We start from the raw sequence: 20,154 nt of genomic DNA, 5'->3' as shown, positions 1-20,154 counted from the left end.
CCTGTGGTTTGGGTTAATCATCATTTTCACACTTAATACACCTTATAGCGTCTCAATACCTTCCTACTTGTTTCCTTATTCTATATTGATAAGTCAGTATATATTATAATATTAAAATATTTCTTTTGATTTTATTATTTTTATATCACTTTTTATATTTTTTATATACTTTTTTAAAATAATTTTTTAATAAATTTTAACTAAATGTAATTTTGAGCTAATCTCGTTTCAAATATTTGGGATTCCAAATTAATTCAACCGAAATTTGATAAGAAAAGTGATATAGCTCTAATCAATTGCAAATATTTTCAAACCCTCACCTAATCATATAGAGAAATTGCTCTGTTTAAATATTAACGGTCATGATTTAGCTCAACCTCATGACAGTCCATACCTAATTATGCACATAATCACAAATCAATCGACTCCAGCTATCCGACATTAATTCCTCATTATGAATTTAATTACAAACGACGCGGAACGACACTGGTCCACCAAATAAATAATCCTTTTCTCACACGCCGACCGGTCAAACCCAATTGGATGAGGCCACGCAAGCGGATTTCTCGATTCCGTGGGACCATATTTCACTTGGGGCCCTGTAAGACCCGCTCATAAAGCCCTGCTCTGCTTTCTAGCCCTTCCGCATTGTCTTGGCTTGGCTACGCGCATCTCTCTCTTTCGCGTCTTATTTGGTTATGGAAAGAGAAAATCAAAACTAAGCCACCTCACACAACCTGACTCTTACATCTCCGGCCGCCGTATCCTCCGCCGCCTCCATTTTCTCACATTCTTTATCTTTTCATTTTCTTCCCGCTAGTTTAAAGGTGAGGGCAAATAATTAAGATATTCATCGACATACTGAATAATAATAATGACAGCAGTAATAAGCTTATGTTTTGTGTTTCATTCTTTTTACTGCTTGAACGTGTTTTAAAATGTGATTTGGTTCTATTTGTTTGATTATTGTGACTCACATTGTCATTATAATGTGGAAAAATTGAGATGTTCTACGTGCATGGAAGAAACATATGTCAGTTCTCTTTTTTTCTTCTTTTCATCAGTGTCAGTTTGTTTACCGAGAAAATTTGACGATACTAGAAAATGGATTTATAGATTCACTATTTTTATTTTTACATATCTAGTTTATGTATTTGCATCTCTTAGTGGCTTTTAGTTAAGTTAATTAACCTAGCTTTTAATTTATTGGGATCAGGAAGGGAGAGCATGAGGTCTCCATTCAAGGGAATAATCCAAGATGTGAAGGGAAGAGTTGCATGTTACAAGGATGACTGGATCAGTGCACTTTGTTCAGGCATTAGGTAATCCTCTGACTAAAAATTTTATATCATCTTTTAAGTTGATTTTTGATTAATTTTTGTGCATGCACGTGTCAGGATATTGGCTCCAACTACTTATATTTTCTTTGCCTCTGCACTTCCTGTTATTGCCTTTGGAGAGCAATTGAGTAGAGACACAGGTACTTTAATTCATTTCTATTAATTAAAGGCCTAGATTACTTCAGTGTAACTGTACTCTGAAATCAATATCTTTCTATTCAGAACTAAATAATTAATGAGCCTGAAGGTTATTCTATATTCTGTATTGCTAGATGCAAGTCTGAGTACGGTGGAGACCTTAGCTTCCACTGCTATTTGCGGAATAATCCACTCAATTTTTGGTGGCCAGCCTTTGTTGATACTAGGAGTTGCCGAACCTACTGTTATAATGTATACTTATTTGTACAATTTCTGCAAAGGAAGAGTTGAGTTAGGCCAGACTTTGTATTTAGCCTGGGCTGGTTGGTAAGTTAATTCTAAACTTTTATTTTTTTCTCTTCTACTTAATGGAGGTGATTCTTTGAAGTTCTTTATTCATCGCTGTTTTACATCTTCTACAGGGTTTGTGTTTGGACGTCACTTCTGCTTTTTCTGCTTGCAATTCTTAATGCTGGTAATATCATCACTAAATTTACAAGAATTGCAGGGGAGCTTTTTGGCATGTTGATTACAGTTCTTTTCATTCAAGAAGCTATTAAGGTACCGGTGGTTTTACATGATTTTTGGCATGTTATTATGGCATTATTGGGCTAGCAAGTATCCAGTAAAATATCTTTATTTTTGAAAAACAGGGACTTGTTAGCGAGTTCAACATTCCTAAACATGAGAATCCCCAGTTAGAAAAATACCAGTTTCAGTGGCTGTATGCAAATGGGTTACTTGCAATCATTTTCTCATTTGGTTTGCTCGTCACTGCCCTAAAAAGCAGAAAGGCGAGGTCATGGCGATATGGCACTGGTAAAATAACTGAAGTTTCCATCTTGATGCCTGTACAAGATAAATAAATAAATAATTGCTTACATTGGGATTTCTTTATTCCATACAGGGTGCCTCCGAAGTTTTATTGCAGACTATGGGGTTCCCCTGATGGTCTTGTTGTGGACTCTGATGTCTTATAGTGTACCGAGTAAAGTTCCTATTGGAGTTCCCAGGAGATTACACTCTCCACTTCTTTGGGATTCTATATCACTTTACCATTGGACTGTTGTCAAGGTATGATTAGGTGATAGATTGAACTTTTCCATTACTAGTTTATTCATTGAAGATTTCCTGTCTCTTCTTATGAATACGCTGGTTTTTTTCTGTCATAATCTTGTAGAGGTGATTAATTGATTAAAACAATGTAATAGATGTGAAAATTAAATTGCAGGATATGGGCAAGGTTCCAGTGGTTTACATCTTTGCTGCAATTGTACCAGCCATTATGATAGCAGGTCTATACTTTTTCGACCACAGTGTAGCTTCACAGATGGCACAACAAAAGGAGTTCAATCTCAAGAATCCATCAGCTTACCATTATGATGTATTCTTGCTTGGATTTATGGTATCAGACATTACTGGGACATTTTGTTTTTCCTTGTGAGTTAGTCGTTCACATTTGATATACTTGCGTGTTATTTGTTGTTCATGACTTTAGACATTAATCTGTGGGCTGCTTGGACTACCTCCTTCAAATGGTGTCCTCCCCCAATCACCCATGCACACTAAGAGCCTAGCAGTTCTTAAGAAGCAGGTGAGTCACAAGTTTCGACTCACTTCTTTTGCGTACAAATTAATTGGACATCCATCATTTTTTATTAAATGGTACAAAATAATTTTCAGTTGATTCGAAAGAAGATGGTACAAAGTGCCAAGGAATGCATTGAGCGGAAAGCTAGTAATTCAGAAATTTATGGAAGCATGCAAGCTGTTTTTATAGAAATGGACACAGCTCCACCTGTAAGTACTTGCCTTTGTCAGCTTGCTTCACATATCTTAGCGTGGTATACTTAACATGGATTTCCCGCAGACTGCTTCAGTAGATAAAGAGTTGAAGGACTTGAAAGAGGCTGTAATGAAACCCTATGATGAAGTGGATAAAAGGGAAAAGTTTGATCCTGACAAACACATCGATGCTTATTTGCCTGTGAGAGTTAATGAGCAGAGAATGAGCAATTTATTACAGTCACTGCTTGTTGGATTATCAACATTTGCTCTGCCTTTCATAAAAAAGATACCTACTTCAGTTCTCTGGGGGTACTTTGCCTACATGGCTATTGACAGTCTCCCTGGAAATCAATTTTGGGAAAGGATATTACTACTTTTCATTCCCCCTAACAGACGTTACAAGTAAGCTATCCACCTTGTACAGAACTTTGTTTTAATGACAGATAGTACTTAACTAACTACACTATAATATAATGCACCTCTCAAGAGGTAAACAATCACGTAACCTTTCACCAATTCTGTCAAATCAACGATATAAAATGGTTATATAGTTCATTTAAACAGGTTCACATAATTCACTCTTTAGCCTTAGATGATGTTAACAGACATTACAGATGATGTGACCAGAATGTCAGTTTGAAATAGCATGTGAAATACTAAATGATGACAAGGTTAATGATTCACTGTTTACAACTCTATGTCTGCATTCTAATCTTCATTCCTTATGTTGTGTGCTATTATGTTGGACAGAGTATTGGAAGGCGTTCATGCTTCATTTGTGGAGTTGGTGCCATTCAAGCATATTGCCGTATTCACAATTTTCCAATTTGTGTACCTTTTAATTTGTTTTGGCGTGACGTGGATACCCATAGGCGGAGTGTTGTTCCCACTACCATTCTTCATTCTCATTGGCATAAGGCACTCTATCTTGCACAAGTTGTTCCATCCTCACCATCTTCAAGAACTAGATGCTGTTGGGTATGAAGAAATTGCTGGTACTCCAAAACGAAGTCGGAGTCTTATTCTCAGGGTACTGCTCTTTTACTCTATGCATAAAGAATAAAGTGCTCATAATATTAATAATTAAAAATGACAAGAGAAAAGAAAAATATGAAAAACATACGTAATGACTAACACTTTATTTTTGATGCATGCTGAATTTTCTGATGAGTTGATTCTGCAACAAATTTATGTACTAAATAGTGTTCATTTGGCTGTGAAGTCGATGATAGTTCAAGGAAAAGTTATCTTCTTGGGAGTGAACAGTTTTTTGGCCACTATATCAAAGACAAGAAAAACTTGGATGGGCTTAAGAAAAGGAAAAACTATTGCCTAAACTTAGCGTATGTTCCCATCTATATTTATATACTAAATCAATAGATAATTGACACATATTCATTATTTTTAAACAATAGAGTATATGTTAATCACTTAATACCAAGTGTAGTGTCATTCTCCTATTAGCTATAATATATATACCAAGCTTAAATAAGAATTTTTCAAAAGAAAAATAAAAATTTCTGCCAGTTATGGTGTCCTGTGTTATTTTGTTTTTTAACATTTATGCACATGGTAACTTGGTGCAGGAGAGAGAACCGCTTGACATGATGGAAACAAGTGACGAAGATGATTTCTTTGATGCGGAGATACTGGACGAAATGACTACACACAGGGGGGAATGGAAACTTAGAACTCTGAGCTTCAAGGAAGACAAACTAAATCAGGCATGAGAGTTAATTACCTCTTATTTTAAATTTGTGTGTGTTCTGAAAAGAAAGAAAGGAGACAGGAAAAGAGGGATAAAAATGACAGAATGTGTCCTTGACAGGTGCATCCACAGGATTCTGATGGTCGATTACAGTGAGGCAATAGCAATTAGGATATAGAATGAGCTTACTACAGTGAAGATGGTGTTCAGCTATGATCTTCTGCCTGACCAGAGGCAGATGGGGGAAAAACAAGAAAATCCTACAAGTACAAAAAGCATGTGTGCTCGCATGTACTTGATACTGTTACTGCGAAGTGCATTCACAGAAGACAAACATGACGAAAAAGCAACAGACCATAAATGTCCTCTCGGTTTAATCTTTCCCAAGTTTTGTGAGTAGTTAAAGGAGCATTTAGGTGGTTAACTAACAGCTAGCTCTAATGGACTTGTGATCATTTGCTCGTAACAAATTATGGGCGAAAGGGACTGGGAAATAGAGAAGAGCAAGGCGATCCGGATATGCTGCAATGCATTGTTGAATCGTGATTAATGCACTTTATTTATTTTTTTGAAATATCGAAAAGATATAGATCAATTTGAATTGTAATGGCGTGAGAAAAGGTACTGAAGTCTATATTTAATCTTCCAATAAATTTAATACTAATCAATGTATTCAAGAGCTTCACACATGCGTGCAAAATGAATGGATAGTGATTCCATTCCGTTCAATTTGGAATAGAGGAATATCTCGTTTTATTAAAAAAAAAATAGAACATAATATTTTTTATTTTATATCAGTTAAAATCTCGTTCATTTCGGACCGAACGAAATTAGGCTGATGAGATAATTTTATAAAAAATATTAATACTATATTATTTAATTGAGTTAAATAGTTCAATATAATCATATCTAACTTAATAAAATTTATTTTTTCTTTATGGATAAAAATAAATTAAAATTTAAAATCTCAAAACTAAAAATCTAAAGATCTCATAAAATATTTCTTTATTTTTATTTACTATCTCATTTCTGTGTTTTATAATTTACTAGGTCTTCTTTTCATTTAACTTTTAATTTTTTTATGATTTAATCTAATATTATTTAGTAATAACAACTCAATCTATATTATTTAGTAATAACAATTCAAGACTTATGTAATTTGATTTTTATGATTTTATCGCTTATAAGATATGTTTTATACTTTGGTCACAGCTGTGTTATAGAAAGAGATTTGAGTATTATAATTTTATAACTATTTACTTGTTTATCCAATTATATTATAGGTATTAATTTTATAATGTTGTATTTTGATAGTATATGTTATATATATATATATATATATATATATATATATATATATATATATATATATATAGAATAGTCCATAACGATACACGAAGATGTTTCGATATCGAAATTTTTCATCCCAATAACAAATTAGAAATCTGAAATATTCATTACCAATGATAAATTTGGAACGATGACCGGAACGGAATTCTTTAACTTTCTATAATTGTATGAGGTGGTTTTCTTCAGGAGAGAGCTGTGAATGTTCAGATCAAGTGATTGAAAGACCGCATGCACGCATCCTCAGAAGATCATTAGCCCCCTCATCTTACATTAAAACCTCTATACATTAAATCTTCACCTTCCATTTCCAAAAGAAGATTTGAGATATAACAAATATGATAAACCACATTTAGTAATGTTTTCTTTTCTTTACTTTTTGTCAGTGACATTTTCTTCGCAGAAACAGTATAAAGAAAAACTCTATCATTTTGTTAAGTACAGTAGATGATCCAAAACCTCCTCTTTGGATCACTTCTTTTCTTTAATCACCACCATTGCTCCTATCTTCACACTTGTATTTACAGTTCCTTTTTTTCTTTTTTCCTGTAACTTTTGTACACAATTTTACTATTTACCACCTTCGGGAGCAAAAGCAGTAGAACTATTAATATGTTCCCATATGCTCAAAATCGCTTATTGATTAGGTGGCATGATTTCGTGTAGGACTTGGTGGGCCAATATGATTTTAAGGGGGTGATGATCCATGTCTCCGACCAACTCTTTCACCCATCTAAAGATCATTACATTCCGGTGCCGGTATTGCTGGTAAGAACAAGATGATCACCATCTCTAATGAGCTCGATATCTTCAATTTCAGCTCCTTCTTTGTTAAGAATTTTGGTTGGAACAAATCCATATTTCTTGGCACCAATATCCAGTAGTTCTTCTAGTGACTTTGGCAATAGAACAAGCTTTCCATCAACTGCACCTTTTTCTGGGCAACTGATAGTCACTCTAGCTGGATAGGTGAAATTCGCAAAACCAGCAGCCCCGGTTGAAGATGGCATCAGATCATTCTCACCTGTAAAAGGTACAGTGATAAGTTGAACTGTTTAATGAAATGTTAAAATTAAAACATTAGCCTAAGCCCGTCCTAAAATTTTCTTAAGAGTTTGACCTCATGCCGTCTCTAGGCCATTAGCGACAGTCTTACTACTTCGGAGCTTGATAATTCATGAAAGATAAATGCAATTTCAAAAATATATAAAACTAGATCAATTCGCATTCTCTTCTTTTGATTTCTCTAATGTGCAGGCATGAATCCCATGCTAAACCAAGTCATAAATATATGATATATATATATAGTGTTCAACAGAATTCAAGTAAAATCATGATGGAATATTAGAAACAGATGGGTTTTCTCACCAGCATTAGCACCTGACATGAACCCGAAAAGAGAATTGTTGAAATTGTCCACTCTTCTCCTTTGGCGACTGTCTGTATTTATTGTCTCAGGGGCAGGTCGCATAACATCATGGGTCAAAGATGGTATTGTAGGTTCACTACTATGCTTGACTATAGGCTTTTCGTGATATGGCACCCCTGGCTGCCTTGGTATAGTAGGAACCGGCTTTTTTTCCCTCCCCTGCGTCGTTCGGATCAAAGCTTGAATTTCTTCATGGCCCTGATGATCTGCCAAAGCCCTTGCTGTCCATCCATGGACATCTGGCATATCAACATCAGCTCCTTGGTCCAAAAGGAACTTAACCATTTCAAAGTTTCCATCAGAAATTGCTGAATGAAGTGGTATAATTCCAGTCCTTGTGGGCTGTGTTACATCTCCCCCACAATTCGTAATTTCCTTGAGCAAATCCAAGTTATTTTGCTCAATGGCTGCCAGTGCAAATTGACCCACATCTGCAGAAGAAAAGCTGGCTCCGTTGTCTAAGAGCAGTTGAACCACAGATTCATGCTTTCCCAATAATGCTTCCCAAAGGGGCACATTGCCTTCTGAATCTGTAAGAACAATAGTAGAGAATTATTGGATCCTGCTTTTTCCTACCACAAGAAAAACACTCACATCTTTTCAATCACTCATTCACAACTTTACTACACGGCAACCATATAAGAAATAGATGCACTGCTAAAATGATAAAGTTAGGCAAATTAGCCACCAAAAACTCCATAGGTAAAAAATAAGATTGAATTAGGTGGTGTGAGATAATAGAAAAAAGGACATCCATAATACATAAGAAAGATAATGGACGCAGAAATCAATATCTAAGGCATACATGTAAGCGTTGCAGAGAGCATCCTCAGGCACAAGAATAACTATGATGAATTTAAAGAAACGATGGTACAATAAATAAGCTTAAGATAATTCTGACAAACATTTGCATATATTCAAGGCTGCCAAATCTTGCGCTACCATCTAATTAAATTGCCTGTAATTTCATAAATGTCAGATCAAACTTGTCAAAGTTTTGCATTCAGAATGCGTAAATGGGATGATGCTTGGTCAATCGCACAAATACAAGCAAAAGAAAAAAAAGAAAAAAAAAAAACTGATATTAAAAGGTACACGGACACAATTTCACATTCATATATAAGGAAACAGGGAAAAGAAAGATTGGTGACAGGAAAGGAAGCAAGAGAAGTATGATTTGCATACAGCTTTTTGAAATGCATTTGCATTTGCTTGTAGGCTAGAAAATACCTTTTCTGTTGGGATCTGCTCCGTACTCTAGAAGGAGCATTACACAGTGATCACTCCCATTTGAAGCTGCAAAATGCTGTCATATACAATATCAAAGTTTCAAGTCTATTCATCAAAGTGATTCTTTTAAGACAGAATTACATAAATTTTAACATTTACAGAAGCATTTTGCTTACCAAGGCAGTTTTCTCATTGTTATCCCACTCATTTGGATCTAAGCCCCGTCTAAGTAACTGATGCAACAAGAGATCATCACCTCTCATAGCAGCAAAGCATAAAGTAAGAGGCAGATCCATTCTCCCACGAGCCAGCATTTGCTCTGTGTATGATAGAACTCCTTCCATCATTGGATCCTTCAACTCTTTCAAATGCTGCATCAACCAACAAACATATGATGTGCATCTTAAGATAATGTACCATCCTGGCAAAACAAAGAGTTTGCTTTCATAATCATCTAAAATAGCAACTGAAAAGGCATTACTGCCTGCCATGATTTAGATTCGTAGGATATTGAATGATGACTTTTATACTGCTAAGCACTAATACTTATTGCCAGAACTTTTACAGACCTGAAGAAGATTGTTTATAATTATCGTCCCGTCTCCAACATTTGACTGTACAATATTTAAAAATACAGTACGGTTCATACGCAGCAGCTGACTCAATCTTTTGGTCCGAGCTGTGAACATTTGTGGCCGGTAACAGACCAAGCCAATCTCACCAATAAATTCTCCTGTCTTCGCCTCACCAACAACCTGGAAGCTTCCAATATTAGATTTCCAAGCCAGTCTGGTTGACATAAGTGATGAAGAAAAATATCAAAAGCACTTAAATTAATAACTTGCCTGCTCTATTCCATTCTTTTTCACAACAAGATCCTGTCAAATACACATTTAGTTAAGCAACAATAGCAATAAAAAAAATCTAGTTTCCAGGTACAAACAAAAGCAGAAACAGAAACAGGCATCACAAAAGGAGATTTTTTCCATTAGTGGAACTTTTTTTTAAATGGTGAAAATTCTCTTTTTGAATTTGGGTAGCCAGAGAAAGGTGAAGGAATAAATATACATACAAGGTCATAGAAGAGTGCAGCCGTAGTATGGGAGCAAGGTACTTACCACAGCACCAGTGACCAATATATACATGTCTGTGGGTGCTTCATTCTGTAAAATCACATCTTCTCTAGGAGGAAAGTACTCTGCCTTCATCTCAGCAACCTTCAGAATGCAGAAGTTTCAAGATAGAGAAGTAGAAACAAATAAACAAAATCAGTTGCCGTCGGGAATGCATATTTTCCTCATTTGAATGTGATCAGACCTTTTTGTTCTTATTTACAAGACTGAACATTTTTTGCAGCACAAGAATTATACGTTGGGATTTTAAGGGTTTTCTTTATGACTTACTTGAAAAAATATCATTCTAATAAAACTTGTCTTAAAAGGAAGAAACAACTATAAGAAATTCTGTATCTATGATAGGAAAAAGTCTTAACAGATAAGAAGATGAATTAGGTGAGAAATTACCAATTGGAAAAGTAAGTCATTTGATACCCCTCGAAACAAGTACACCTTATCTACCAATGAATAGAAAAGATAGCTTGCAATGCTTGACCGAATGGCCTTTGGAAGGGAATTGATTGTCTCTTGCTGATGCAGTCCCTCCGAATCAGTTCTGTACTTCAGGCTCAAATGAGCAATCATCTGGTCTTGCAGGCGAACAGGAAGCTGGTTCCTCTGTGCAAAACTTGATGCAGCTTGTATAGTGTCTCTCTGAAGTCCAATACATACCAGCTCAGGATAACAAAACATTTAAGGAAAAAAAAAGGCCTCATGCATAAGGAACAGGTCAACAAATAAGTTCCAAAACCAATCATAACTGCGAAGTTACAGCAATTTGAAAAACAATGTATGCAATACTCTAGTAACTTAAAGGCAGCTTGACACTTATTGTATATCAAATTATTACGTAACAACATATGAATGGAAGAAAAGGGGAGAAGACAGTATTGTTGCATAAACTAAGCTTATTAACTGGGACTGAATCAAATATATTTTTAAAAATTAAATGCACCTTGCATCATCACAGAAGCTTCGCCACTAAAGCAGAATAGTCTACATAATAATGGGGTTCTTTCAATTCTCTTCCAGACAAGAAGAGCTTCCACATATAAATCATATCTAGGGGGAAAATTATTTGATTCAACTATAAGCAGAAAGTAAAAAGTCTCTAGCAACAAATTATAAAAAATCCAGTCCCCTATTAACAGAAAAAAGGGCTCTCCCAATACATTTAGGCATTGTATAACAATTAACTAATAGAGCTTGCAGAACTGAAAAAAATAACATGACATTTTACTTACGAATTGCCTTGTTCGACTAGTTGCATGGACAACCAAGTTGGTCATGTTTCCAATCAAATATGCAGTGAGTCCAAGATCAAACATCATGTAGCACATGGTAAATACCATCTCTCTGTCATTTACTGCATGCAGATCACCATAACCAGTTGTAGTGAGTGTGGTTATAGACCAGTAGAGTGATGTTACATAACGGATCCACAACCTCTCCTTATGAAAGTCTTTCCAGACTGACCCAATCCATGTATTTGCAGGGTCATGATAAGTTGCAGCAAGACGATAATAAAAGCAGCCAGCAATATTAATAACAAAGAGGGTAACCTACAACATTTAATTAAACCTTAATAAGAAAGCTAAATTTTTCAATTTCGAAAGAAATAACTATACATATATGTAAAAAAATATACTCACGCATACGAGCTTCGAGCATCGAACCACGAAGTAGCTATAGTTCCTATCCTTTTCCAATCTGATATATGACAAGAAAGGAGGACAATGAAATTACCCTTGTTCGGAATATCATGATGTGCAAGAAATCAGTTTGTTGCATGTTTTCATTTCTTTCAAGAATTGAATTCTAACAAGTATGATCTTTTAACTAAATTGAATTATCATAAATTTACCTTGCGAAAAATCGACTGACTCTCCTAAGACGCCAAAGGCGAAGCATACTAAAATAGCCATAAGTCTGAAAACCATCAGGCAAAATAGTCCTGACAAGTTCAGAAGGAATAGTGGAGATAACATCAAAGGCCAACCAGGTTCTAGCATATCTTAAAGCAATCTGCTTTCGGTTATCAATAAGAAGATAAGTAGATTTATCAAGGTATGCTAAAAAAAATGTCAAAACAATGTCAATTGCAAAAAACGCATTGACAACATTATCGATTACAGCAAGTGTTCCTGTTGGCCTTTCAAGGAATCCAAATTCAAATGGCGATGCCCATGCTGTGTAGAATACTAGAAACACCAAATATGTCTCCCATATTCTGCACAAACAACATCAGTAATCAATTAAAACCCTGATACAGCGATTTGAAATCAATGTAAAAAGAAAAGAAAAGAAAAGAAAAAAGCATTAAACCAATTTTAGAAAATGAAACCAATGATGAAGTTAGGAACAGGACATAAACCACTATATATCTAAAACAACGCATACAGACAATGACAATGGCCTATATATGATACAGATAACCCTACAAATCTGAAGCAAGAGAAAAGAAACGAAATAACAGCAGAAAGCACGTAAAAACCTGTAACGTGGATCAAACGGAGAGACAATAAAGCGACGAAGTTGAATACGGCGATGAGAACGGGCGGTGGCGCCGAGAGACGGCAGGATTTCACCTGTGATACTAAAATGACTTCCATCATCAATATCTTTATCATCACCTCCACCTAATAATCCATCATCATCACCTCCTTGTCCACAGAGTAATCCTCTTCTTCTTTTCATCAGCAGCATTGTCTGTTCGTTTGTTTTTGATTAAAAACAAACAAACAAACAAAACAAAACAAATAATGATTTAGTGCTTTGAGGGATTTGTCTTGAGGAAAATCTGTGGGTGATGATTGTGTTAGTATAGCAATAAGAATGGCCCTATATTTTCTCCTCTTCTTTTTCTTTTCTCTTTTTGGCTTTTTTTTTTTCCTTTAATCTCTGTGCTTCGCAACTGTTGCGCGCGCGGTCGTTACGTGTATTTGAGCATCGCGTATCTGTGCGCGCTCCTTTTTTGTGTTTTCGGTTTGCTCTTATATATAGTTGTCCCTCCGAGGCAGTGTTCATAGAATTACTATTCTACCCCTCCTTTTACTGGATACTATTTTTAATTTTTACTTTTATTTATTAAAAAATGGTTTAATTGATGTAGTGAGTTATTATTTAAATAGGAAATCAATTTAAGTAAAATAAAGGTGATTAAATTATGACACGATTAATAAAAATCACATTTAATTAATTATTATATAACTGTTCATGTAAGAATTAATTACATATTGTTATTATTATATAAGAGTTTATGATGAAATCAGCGGAATAAATTAGGGTCACAAGCGATTAGATAATTAAGATCAAAATAATAATAATAATAATAATAAAATTAGATATATCAATTAAACATAAGTTAAATCATGTATATCAATTAAAACTAATAAAATTGGGTACATATATATAATTGAAAATAAATAATAATAATAATAATAATAATAAAGTCAAGGTTGAGTTTGGTTGTGGGAGGGGAACACAGAATTTCATCCATGCCCCAGTGAGATATAGATTTCTTGTTGGATTAGGGGTTGAGATTTGCCATCTTTAGATGCATAATATCAATTTTAATTTTTGGGTCCAATTAAAAACATATCATTCTGTTTTAAAGTTGAATTATGATTTGATCCTAGTTAATTTATAAAAGTATTTACGATCTGTCATTGTATTGTTTTAATAATTACTATAATTTTAGTTAATCTAACAGTGCAATGGTTGATGCATTTACAGTAAGATAACATTGTCTGCCTTTTATGTTAGAGCTATATTTGGATGATTATATATGGATAAAGATAAAATAAATTAGACGCATAAAATTCAAATTCAAATTGGCATTCGTGTAAAATTAAATTCACTAAGGATTTGCCAATCAAATTGGCACATATATATGCTTTGATTGAGAGAACTCTTATATTTATATTCCTTCTGGTAAAGAAAACAGAAAGAGGGACATGGAAGGCATGGCCTCAGAGACTGCACAAGCTGGATTGCTTATGCAGGCTTCTCATCACTGAACAAGGGTGAAAGGGAGCAACCTTTCCTGCAAACCCTCTCAGAAAAATAGTCGTTGGACATATACAAGCATCAATATAAACTCTTCATCAGTTGTAAATAAACTTAGAATTTGTAACATACTCATCACTGTTTTATCAATAGAAATTTATACAAACTTCTTCATGGTATCAGAGCTGGTTTAAGCCAGTCATCACCTACCCAGCCACACAAAAAAATCACAGCTCAACACTCAAAACATGGCTCACAATGAAACCACCAAAATCACCAATATTGTGCTGCAGGGCAGTCACAACTATTTCGAGTGGTCAAAATCCATCTTTATCGCCCTCAGTGCCAGAAAAAAAATTGGATTCATCACAGGCAACAAACAAAAGCCAAAACCAGCAATTCCAGAAGCACCAACAGAAGAAGAATTAGAAAAACTAGAAGAGTGGCAATCATCTGACCATTTGGTCATGTCCATGCTCACCAACGCAATGGACAACAAAATAGCTCGGTTATGTATCCTTATGGAGACATCGAGAGCAATATGGGAAAAAATAAAGACTCTCTACAGCCACCAAAACAACTTTGCACATATATTCAAATTAAAGCAAGAACTGTCCCAGATTGCTCAAGGGACCAAAAGCTCAACCGAATATTCAACAGAAATTCTAATCATGTGGGAGGAGTTACAAAACTACCTCCCACCATCAAACGATTTGGAAGAACTACAGAGGAGAGCGGAACAAGATCTCATCTACACATACCTTAGGGGTCTGGATTCAAGCTTCGAGGGCTTGCAATCGCAGATCCTGCTCGCTCCTCAACTACCATCGATCGAAGCCATAATAGCCTCGATTCAGCGTGAGGAAACAAGAAGGAACTCGATGAACGAGATTCCAAAGACCACCGACAACAGAGCCTACTCCACGCACCGCGACTTCGATCGACATAAGGGAGGAGTCAGGGCCATCGAACGCTGCGACCACTGCAAAAAGCAGGGTCACCAGCGTGACGGCTGCTGGCACCTCCACCCTCAGCTGCGACCAGCACGGGGGTGGGAAGGCTCGGCAGCGTGGAGGAAAGGAGGCAGAAAATTTGGGGAGAAAGAAAACCCTAGGCGAAGAGGTGTGGGTGCGGGGGCGTCATATGCTGAAAGTTATATGACGCCCCGACCCGGACATGCTGGGCTCCACCGATCCGACTTAGAAGTCCGGCCCAGTAGCTCGACCCGACCCTATGCTGATCCAGGCCCGCTCCTCTCTTATGGGCTCGGCCCAGGCCTGGCTTATATGTCCTCAACTGGGCCGGACCCAGCCCTAGCTTCGGCCCATCTGCCTCAGGCCCAATTACCTCAGGCCCATCTGCCCTTCTCTCAGCAGGCCCGCCAGGCCCAAATTCAGGACATTGTGGCCCAGCTCCAAGCCTTGGCCCAGCAACCCCACGGGTTTGGATTTTCTCAACCCGATGGGTCAGGTTCGGTTCAATTTAATTCTCAGTCACTTAAAAATAATACTGCATTTAATCAACATGACTGGATTATTGACTCAGGTGCTACTGATCACATGACTTGGAATCCTGCAAAATTAAAGAAAATTTACCAGAGCAGAGATTCTCAACATGTGACAGTGGCCAATGGAAATCAAGTTAAAATTCAGGGTTTTGGCACCTCAAACTTATTTAATTCATCTCTTTCGAATATTTTATTCTTACCAGAATTTAAATCTAACCTGTTATCTGTTGGAAAATCACTCGCAATTTAAATTGTAATGTTATTTTCTCACCATCCTCAGTCTTTTTTCAGGATCGAATTTCCGGGAAGACGATTGGTAAGGGACACCTAGAAAATGGCCTATACTGTCTTTCTGATCCTCGCCAGCAATGTCTAGTGTCCAAAACCCCCCAAGACATGCTTATGCATCAAAGATTAGGGCATCCCTCCGACCATGTTCTCAACAAATTATTTTGTTTTAACTTGGATTCTAGCCACTGTGATGTATGTAAATTTTTCAAACACACACGGCTTCCTTTTTCATTATCTTCAAGCATGTCTGAAAAACCTTTTGAATTAATACATTCCGATGTTTGGGGACCTGCCCCCATTACCTCATACAATCATTTTCGATATTTTGTTACTTTTATTGATGATTATTCCCGAACTACATGGCTCTATTTGTTAAAAGGCAAAAACGAAGTCTTCTCTCGATTCCAAGAATTTTACTATTTTATCAAAAATCAGTATAATGCTCATATAAAAAATTTTCGCTCCGATAATGGTACGGAGTACATCAATCAAAATTTTTTCACCTTTTTTAAACAACATGGCATTACTCACCAAACTACCTGTGTCAATACACCCGAACAAAATGAAGTCTTTGAGCGAAAGAATCGCCATCTCCTCAATGTCACCCGTACTCTCCTATTTCAACATAATGTTCCCTCCTCTTTTTGGTCGGATGCCCTCCTGACTGCTACCTATCTTATTAATAGACTTCCCTCAGTCACCTTAAAAAATATGAGTCCCTTGAAAATTCTCAAAGGTCGGAAAATCGATTTAGGTCACCTTCGAGTCTTTGGGTACGTGTGCTATGGGCACGTCACTCGCCATCACAAACTAGACAAGTGCTCAGTCAGGACCTTTTTCCTCGGATATTCCTCCACCCAAAAAGGGTACAAGTGCTATGATCCGTTGACTCACAAGACCTATGTCTCTCGGGATGTCACTTTTCTCGAGAATGAGTCCTATTATACCAACCCTACCGGTGCCGAATTTCACTCTCTTTTTCCGCTTAACTCTGATATTTCTCTTAGCAACTTTGATCACAGTCCACTCCCAGAACAGCCACCTGACATCTCAAGGCACATTCCTTCAGGGGGAGATAACCACTCACAAGAACAAGAAGCTTCATTTCACGAAGTCTCAGAGGAAGCAACTGCCTTGAGACGTTCTAGTCGACAAACCAGATCACCTGTGAAATTTAGAGACTATATGTCTCATACGGTGACGTACCCTATTCAGAATTTTATTTCATATAATGTTGTATCTAACCAATATCGCAATTATCTATCTCAGCTATCCAATCATTTCGAACCTACAAACTTCTACGAAGCCAATGCCGATCCTAAATGGTGTAAAGCTATGGAAGAAGAACTTCTAGCCCTGGAAAAGAATGATACATGGAGCGTTGTCTCTCTTCCACCAAATAAAAAACCAGTGGGGTGTAAATGGGTATACAAGATCAAACACAATAGTGACGGAACTATTGACAGATACAAGGCCAGACTCGTAGCCCGAGGCTTCACTCAAACTTATGGAGTTGATTATCAAGAGACCTTCGCTCCAGTGGCCAAGATGAACACGGTTAAGATTCTACTCTCAGTAGCAATTAATCAAGGTTGGAATCTATTCCAAATGGATGTCAAGAACCCCTTCCTTCAAGGAAACTTAGCAGAAGAAGTTTACATGGCCATTCCTCCTGGGTATAAGACAAACTCAGACTTATCTCTGGTATGTAAGCTCAAGAAAGCAATTTATGGTCTGAAACAATCTCCAAGGGCATGGTATGCTAAACTCAGCTGTTTTCTATTAAGTATCAATTTCAATAAGTGTGATTCTGATTCTTCCATGTTCGTTAGACACACTCGCACACACACCATTATTATTTTGGTATATGTTGATGACATCATAATAACCAGGAGTGATAATCGAGAGATAGAAAATGTCAAACAATGTCTAAAAAGGGAATTTGACATTAAAGATCTAGGTCAGTTGTCATACTTTCTAGGCATAGAAATAGCAAAGTCCAGCAAAGATTTATTTCTATCCCAAAGAAAATATACCATTGATCTATTAAAGGAAACTGGCAAGATAGGAGCCAAACCCGCTCTCTCTCTAATGGAAACTAAAACTAAACTCAATTTAGAAGACGGAGATCCTTTGACCAACATAGGACACTATCAGTGTTTAGTAGGGAAATTAATTTATTTAATTGTCACTAGACCTGACATTTCTTTTGCAGTTAGTGTGATAAGTCAGTTTATGCATGCTCCTCGTACTAGCCACCTTGAAGCCATTGATCAGATCCTCAGATATCTAAAAGGAACACCCGAACAGGGAATCTGGATGAAGAAAAATAGCTCCACTAATGTAGTTGGTTTCTCAGATGCAGATTAGGCTGGAAGTTGTAATAGAAAGTCAACCACTGGATTCTGTATATTCGTCGGGGGAAACTTGGTGACATGGAAAAGCAAAAAACAGAGCGTAGTTGCTAGATCAAGCACCGAAGCAGAATATCGTGCGATGGCATCCACGGCTAGCGAACTCATTTGGGTAAAGCAAGTACTCAAGGACATGAAAGTAGAAACGATGGAGCCTATGAAAATATTTTGTGACAATCACGCCGCTCGGCACATAGCATCAAACCCAGTGTTTCATGAAAAGACCAAGCACATCGAAGTCGACTGTCATTTCATCCGAGAAAAGGTTCAAAAAGGAGAAATTGAAACTTCTTATGTCAAGAGTCAAGATCAATTGGCAGACATATTTACAAAATCCCTGGACAAGCAGAGTCATAAGTCCATTCTCAACAAGATGGGTTCAATAAATCTATATGAACCCAGCTTGAGGGGGAGTGTTAAAGAAAACAGAAAGAGAGACATGGAAGGCATGGCCTCAGAGACTGCACAAGCTGGATTGCTTGTGCAGGCTTCTCATCACTGACCAAGGGTGAAAGGGTGTGACCTTTCCTACAAAGCAGGAAAGGTCACTTCTACCTTTCCTCTCTCAGAAAAATAGCCGTTGGACATATAGAAGCATCAATATAAACTCTTCATCAGTTGTAAATAAACTTAGAATTTGTAACATACTCATCACTGTTTTATCAATACAAATTTATATAAACTTCTTCACCTTCTTTCTTTTTCCTTTTTTCTGAACAGATCATTTACATTTATTTTTTTATATGTTTATTGAACAAACTTCTATGATGATTCTCTTGATGCATTTATAAGATTATTATATCTAGGGAACGACTTTAATAATTAAAAGGTTACATAAGAAAAAATCGATTGGAAATTAACAAAGAAATTAGTGTAAAGCTCGTGAGATAAAAGGATATAAAAATTTCTAAAATAGTACAAAGGAAAGGAAAACCTAAGTTAAAAGTTGACGTGCATGGAATGGAAAATTCCTAGCCCCATAGTCATGTCGCTTGCATTAATTGGAAATTGTTGTTCTCCATCATTATGTAGAAAAACTAAAAATGAAAGATCACTTGGAACGAAAGGAAAGCATTTTATGACTTTAGAATTACGATTAACTCTCTCTATGTACATAGATGTCTCTAAAGTCTAAACCCATTATACCAATGGAATTCACTTGTTAAGAAATCGTAAGTGTTTGATGTGTATTGGCATAATATGGAGGGCTCTATAGTTAGGTTTAGCAGAATCATTACGTATGAATTACTTCTCAAATCTAATAATTATTACTCAATTTTATTGTAGCACGATTTGATTGATCAGGGCTCCCTTGGATTTTTCAGCCCGTCTTCTTCTGCGGACAAATTTCTCAGTGCTGCTGTTTGCTTCAATTAATAGCTACATCTCATTGTTCAGCTTGTAAGAAAATTGGACAGCAGACACATAACACATGCTTTGATGCTTTCATGAAGCAAATGAAGATTCCGAAGACCAGCAGCCTCAATCAACCAACGCACCAGCAACATTTGGTTGGTTCTGCATTCTAATGACAAACCAAAGGGTCGTCCAACCAACTTAACACTCAATTCACCCAAATAAGAAGATTCCAAATGTCGAACGTCGAATATAAAACAGCACAGACATGAATGGCCAGGTGTTGTGTTCTTTTAGTCTAAAGCTATCATATCTCTTTTAGAAAGGTCTGAAATCTACCATTTCCTTTTCCTAATTTTAAGTAATCATGTCTTTCGAGTTTCAACCAAAGTTAAGTCTGGGTATTGAGATCCTATAAATCTTTCATGGGCCACTAATTCTCCCAAAAGGTAAGGTTCTAGGGCCGGTATGCTTTGGTTGCAT

At 36.4% G+C, this 20,154-nt stretch overlaps 2 protein-coding genes across 3 annotated transcripts; one reads left to right on the top strand and one right to left on the bottom strand.

Annotated features, from left to right (window-relative positions):
- The first annotated feature begins 626 nt into the window (after positions 1 to 626).
- On the top strand, positions 627 to 5,659 carry LOC8284856 (probable boron transporter 7). The gene is made up of 14 exons (XM_002514319.4): positions 627 to 827; positions 1,217 to 1,322; positions 1,398 to 1,480; positions 1,613 to 1,805; positions 1,901 to 2,039; positions 2,132 to 2,297; positions 2,386 to 2,552; positions 2,710 to 2,883; positions 2,977 to 3,072; positions 3,162 to 3,278; positions 3,349 to 3,668; positions 4,017 to 4,296; positions 4,853 to 4,990; positions 5,095 to 5,659. Exons 2-14 carry the CDS (start codon positions 1,228 to 1,230, stop codon positions 5,128 to 5,130), a joined length of 2,004 nt encoding a protein of 667 aa, XP_002514365.3. The 5' UTR covers positions 627 to 827; positions 1,217 to 1,227; the 3' UTR covers positions 5,131 to 5,659.
- Positions 5,660 to 6,628: 969 nt separating this feature from the next.
- On the bottom strand, positions 6,629 to 13,285 carry LOC8284857 (potassium channel AKT1). 2 transcript variants are annotated; one of them, XM_002514320.4, is made up of 12 exons: positions 12,590 to 13,285; positions 11,960 to 12,325; positions 11,748 to 11,805; positions 11,340 to 11,657; positions 10,504 to 10,749; positions 10,099 to 10,197; positions 9,826 to 9,858; positions 9,550 to 9,735; positions 9,157 to 9,351; positions 8,981 to 9,056; positions 7,690 to 8,280; positions 6,629 to 7,345 (listed from the first exon to the last, which is right to left on the bottom strand). In XM_002514320.4, the coding sequence occupies exons 1-12, from the start codon at positions 12,799 to 12,801 to the stop codon at positions 7,065 to 7,067; spliced, it is 2,661 nt and encodes an 886-aa protein (XP_002514366.1). In that variant the 5' UTR covers positions 12,802 to 13,285; the 3' UTR covers positions 6,629 to 7,064. The 2 variants fall into 2 exon arrangements, with proteins under 2 accessions (XP_002514366.1, XP_048228085.1); XM_048372128.1 differs by lacking the exon at positions 11,960 to 12,325.
- Positions 13,286 to 20,154: the final 6,869 nt, after the last annotated feature.

This window comes from Ricinus communis, chromosome 3, assembly GCF_019578655.1.
Source record: "Ricinus communis isolate WT05 ecotype wild-type chromosome 3, ASM1957865v1, whole genome shotgun sequence".
Classification (NCBI taxonomy): Eukaryota; Viridiplantae; Streptophyta; class Magnoliopsida; order Malpighiales; family Euphorbiaceae; genus Ricinus; species Ricinus communis.
This window is presented reverse-complemented; position numbering and strand designations above follow the sequence as displayed.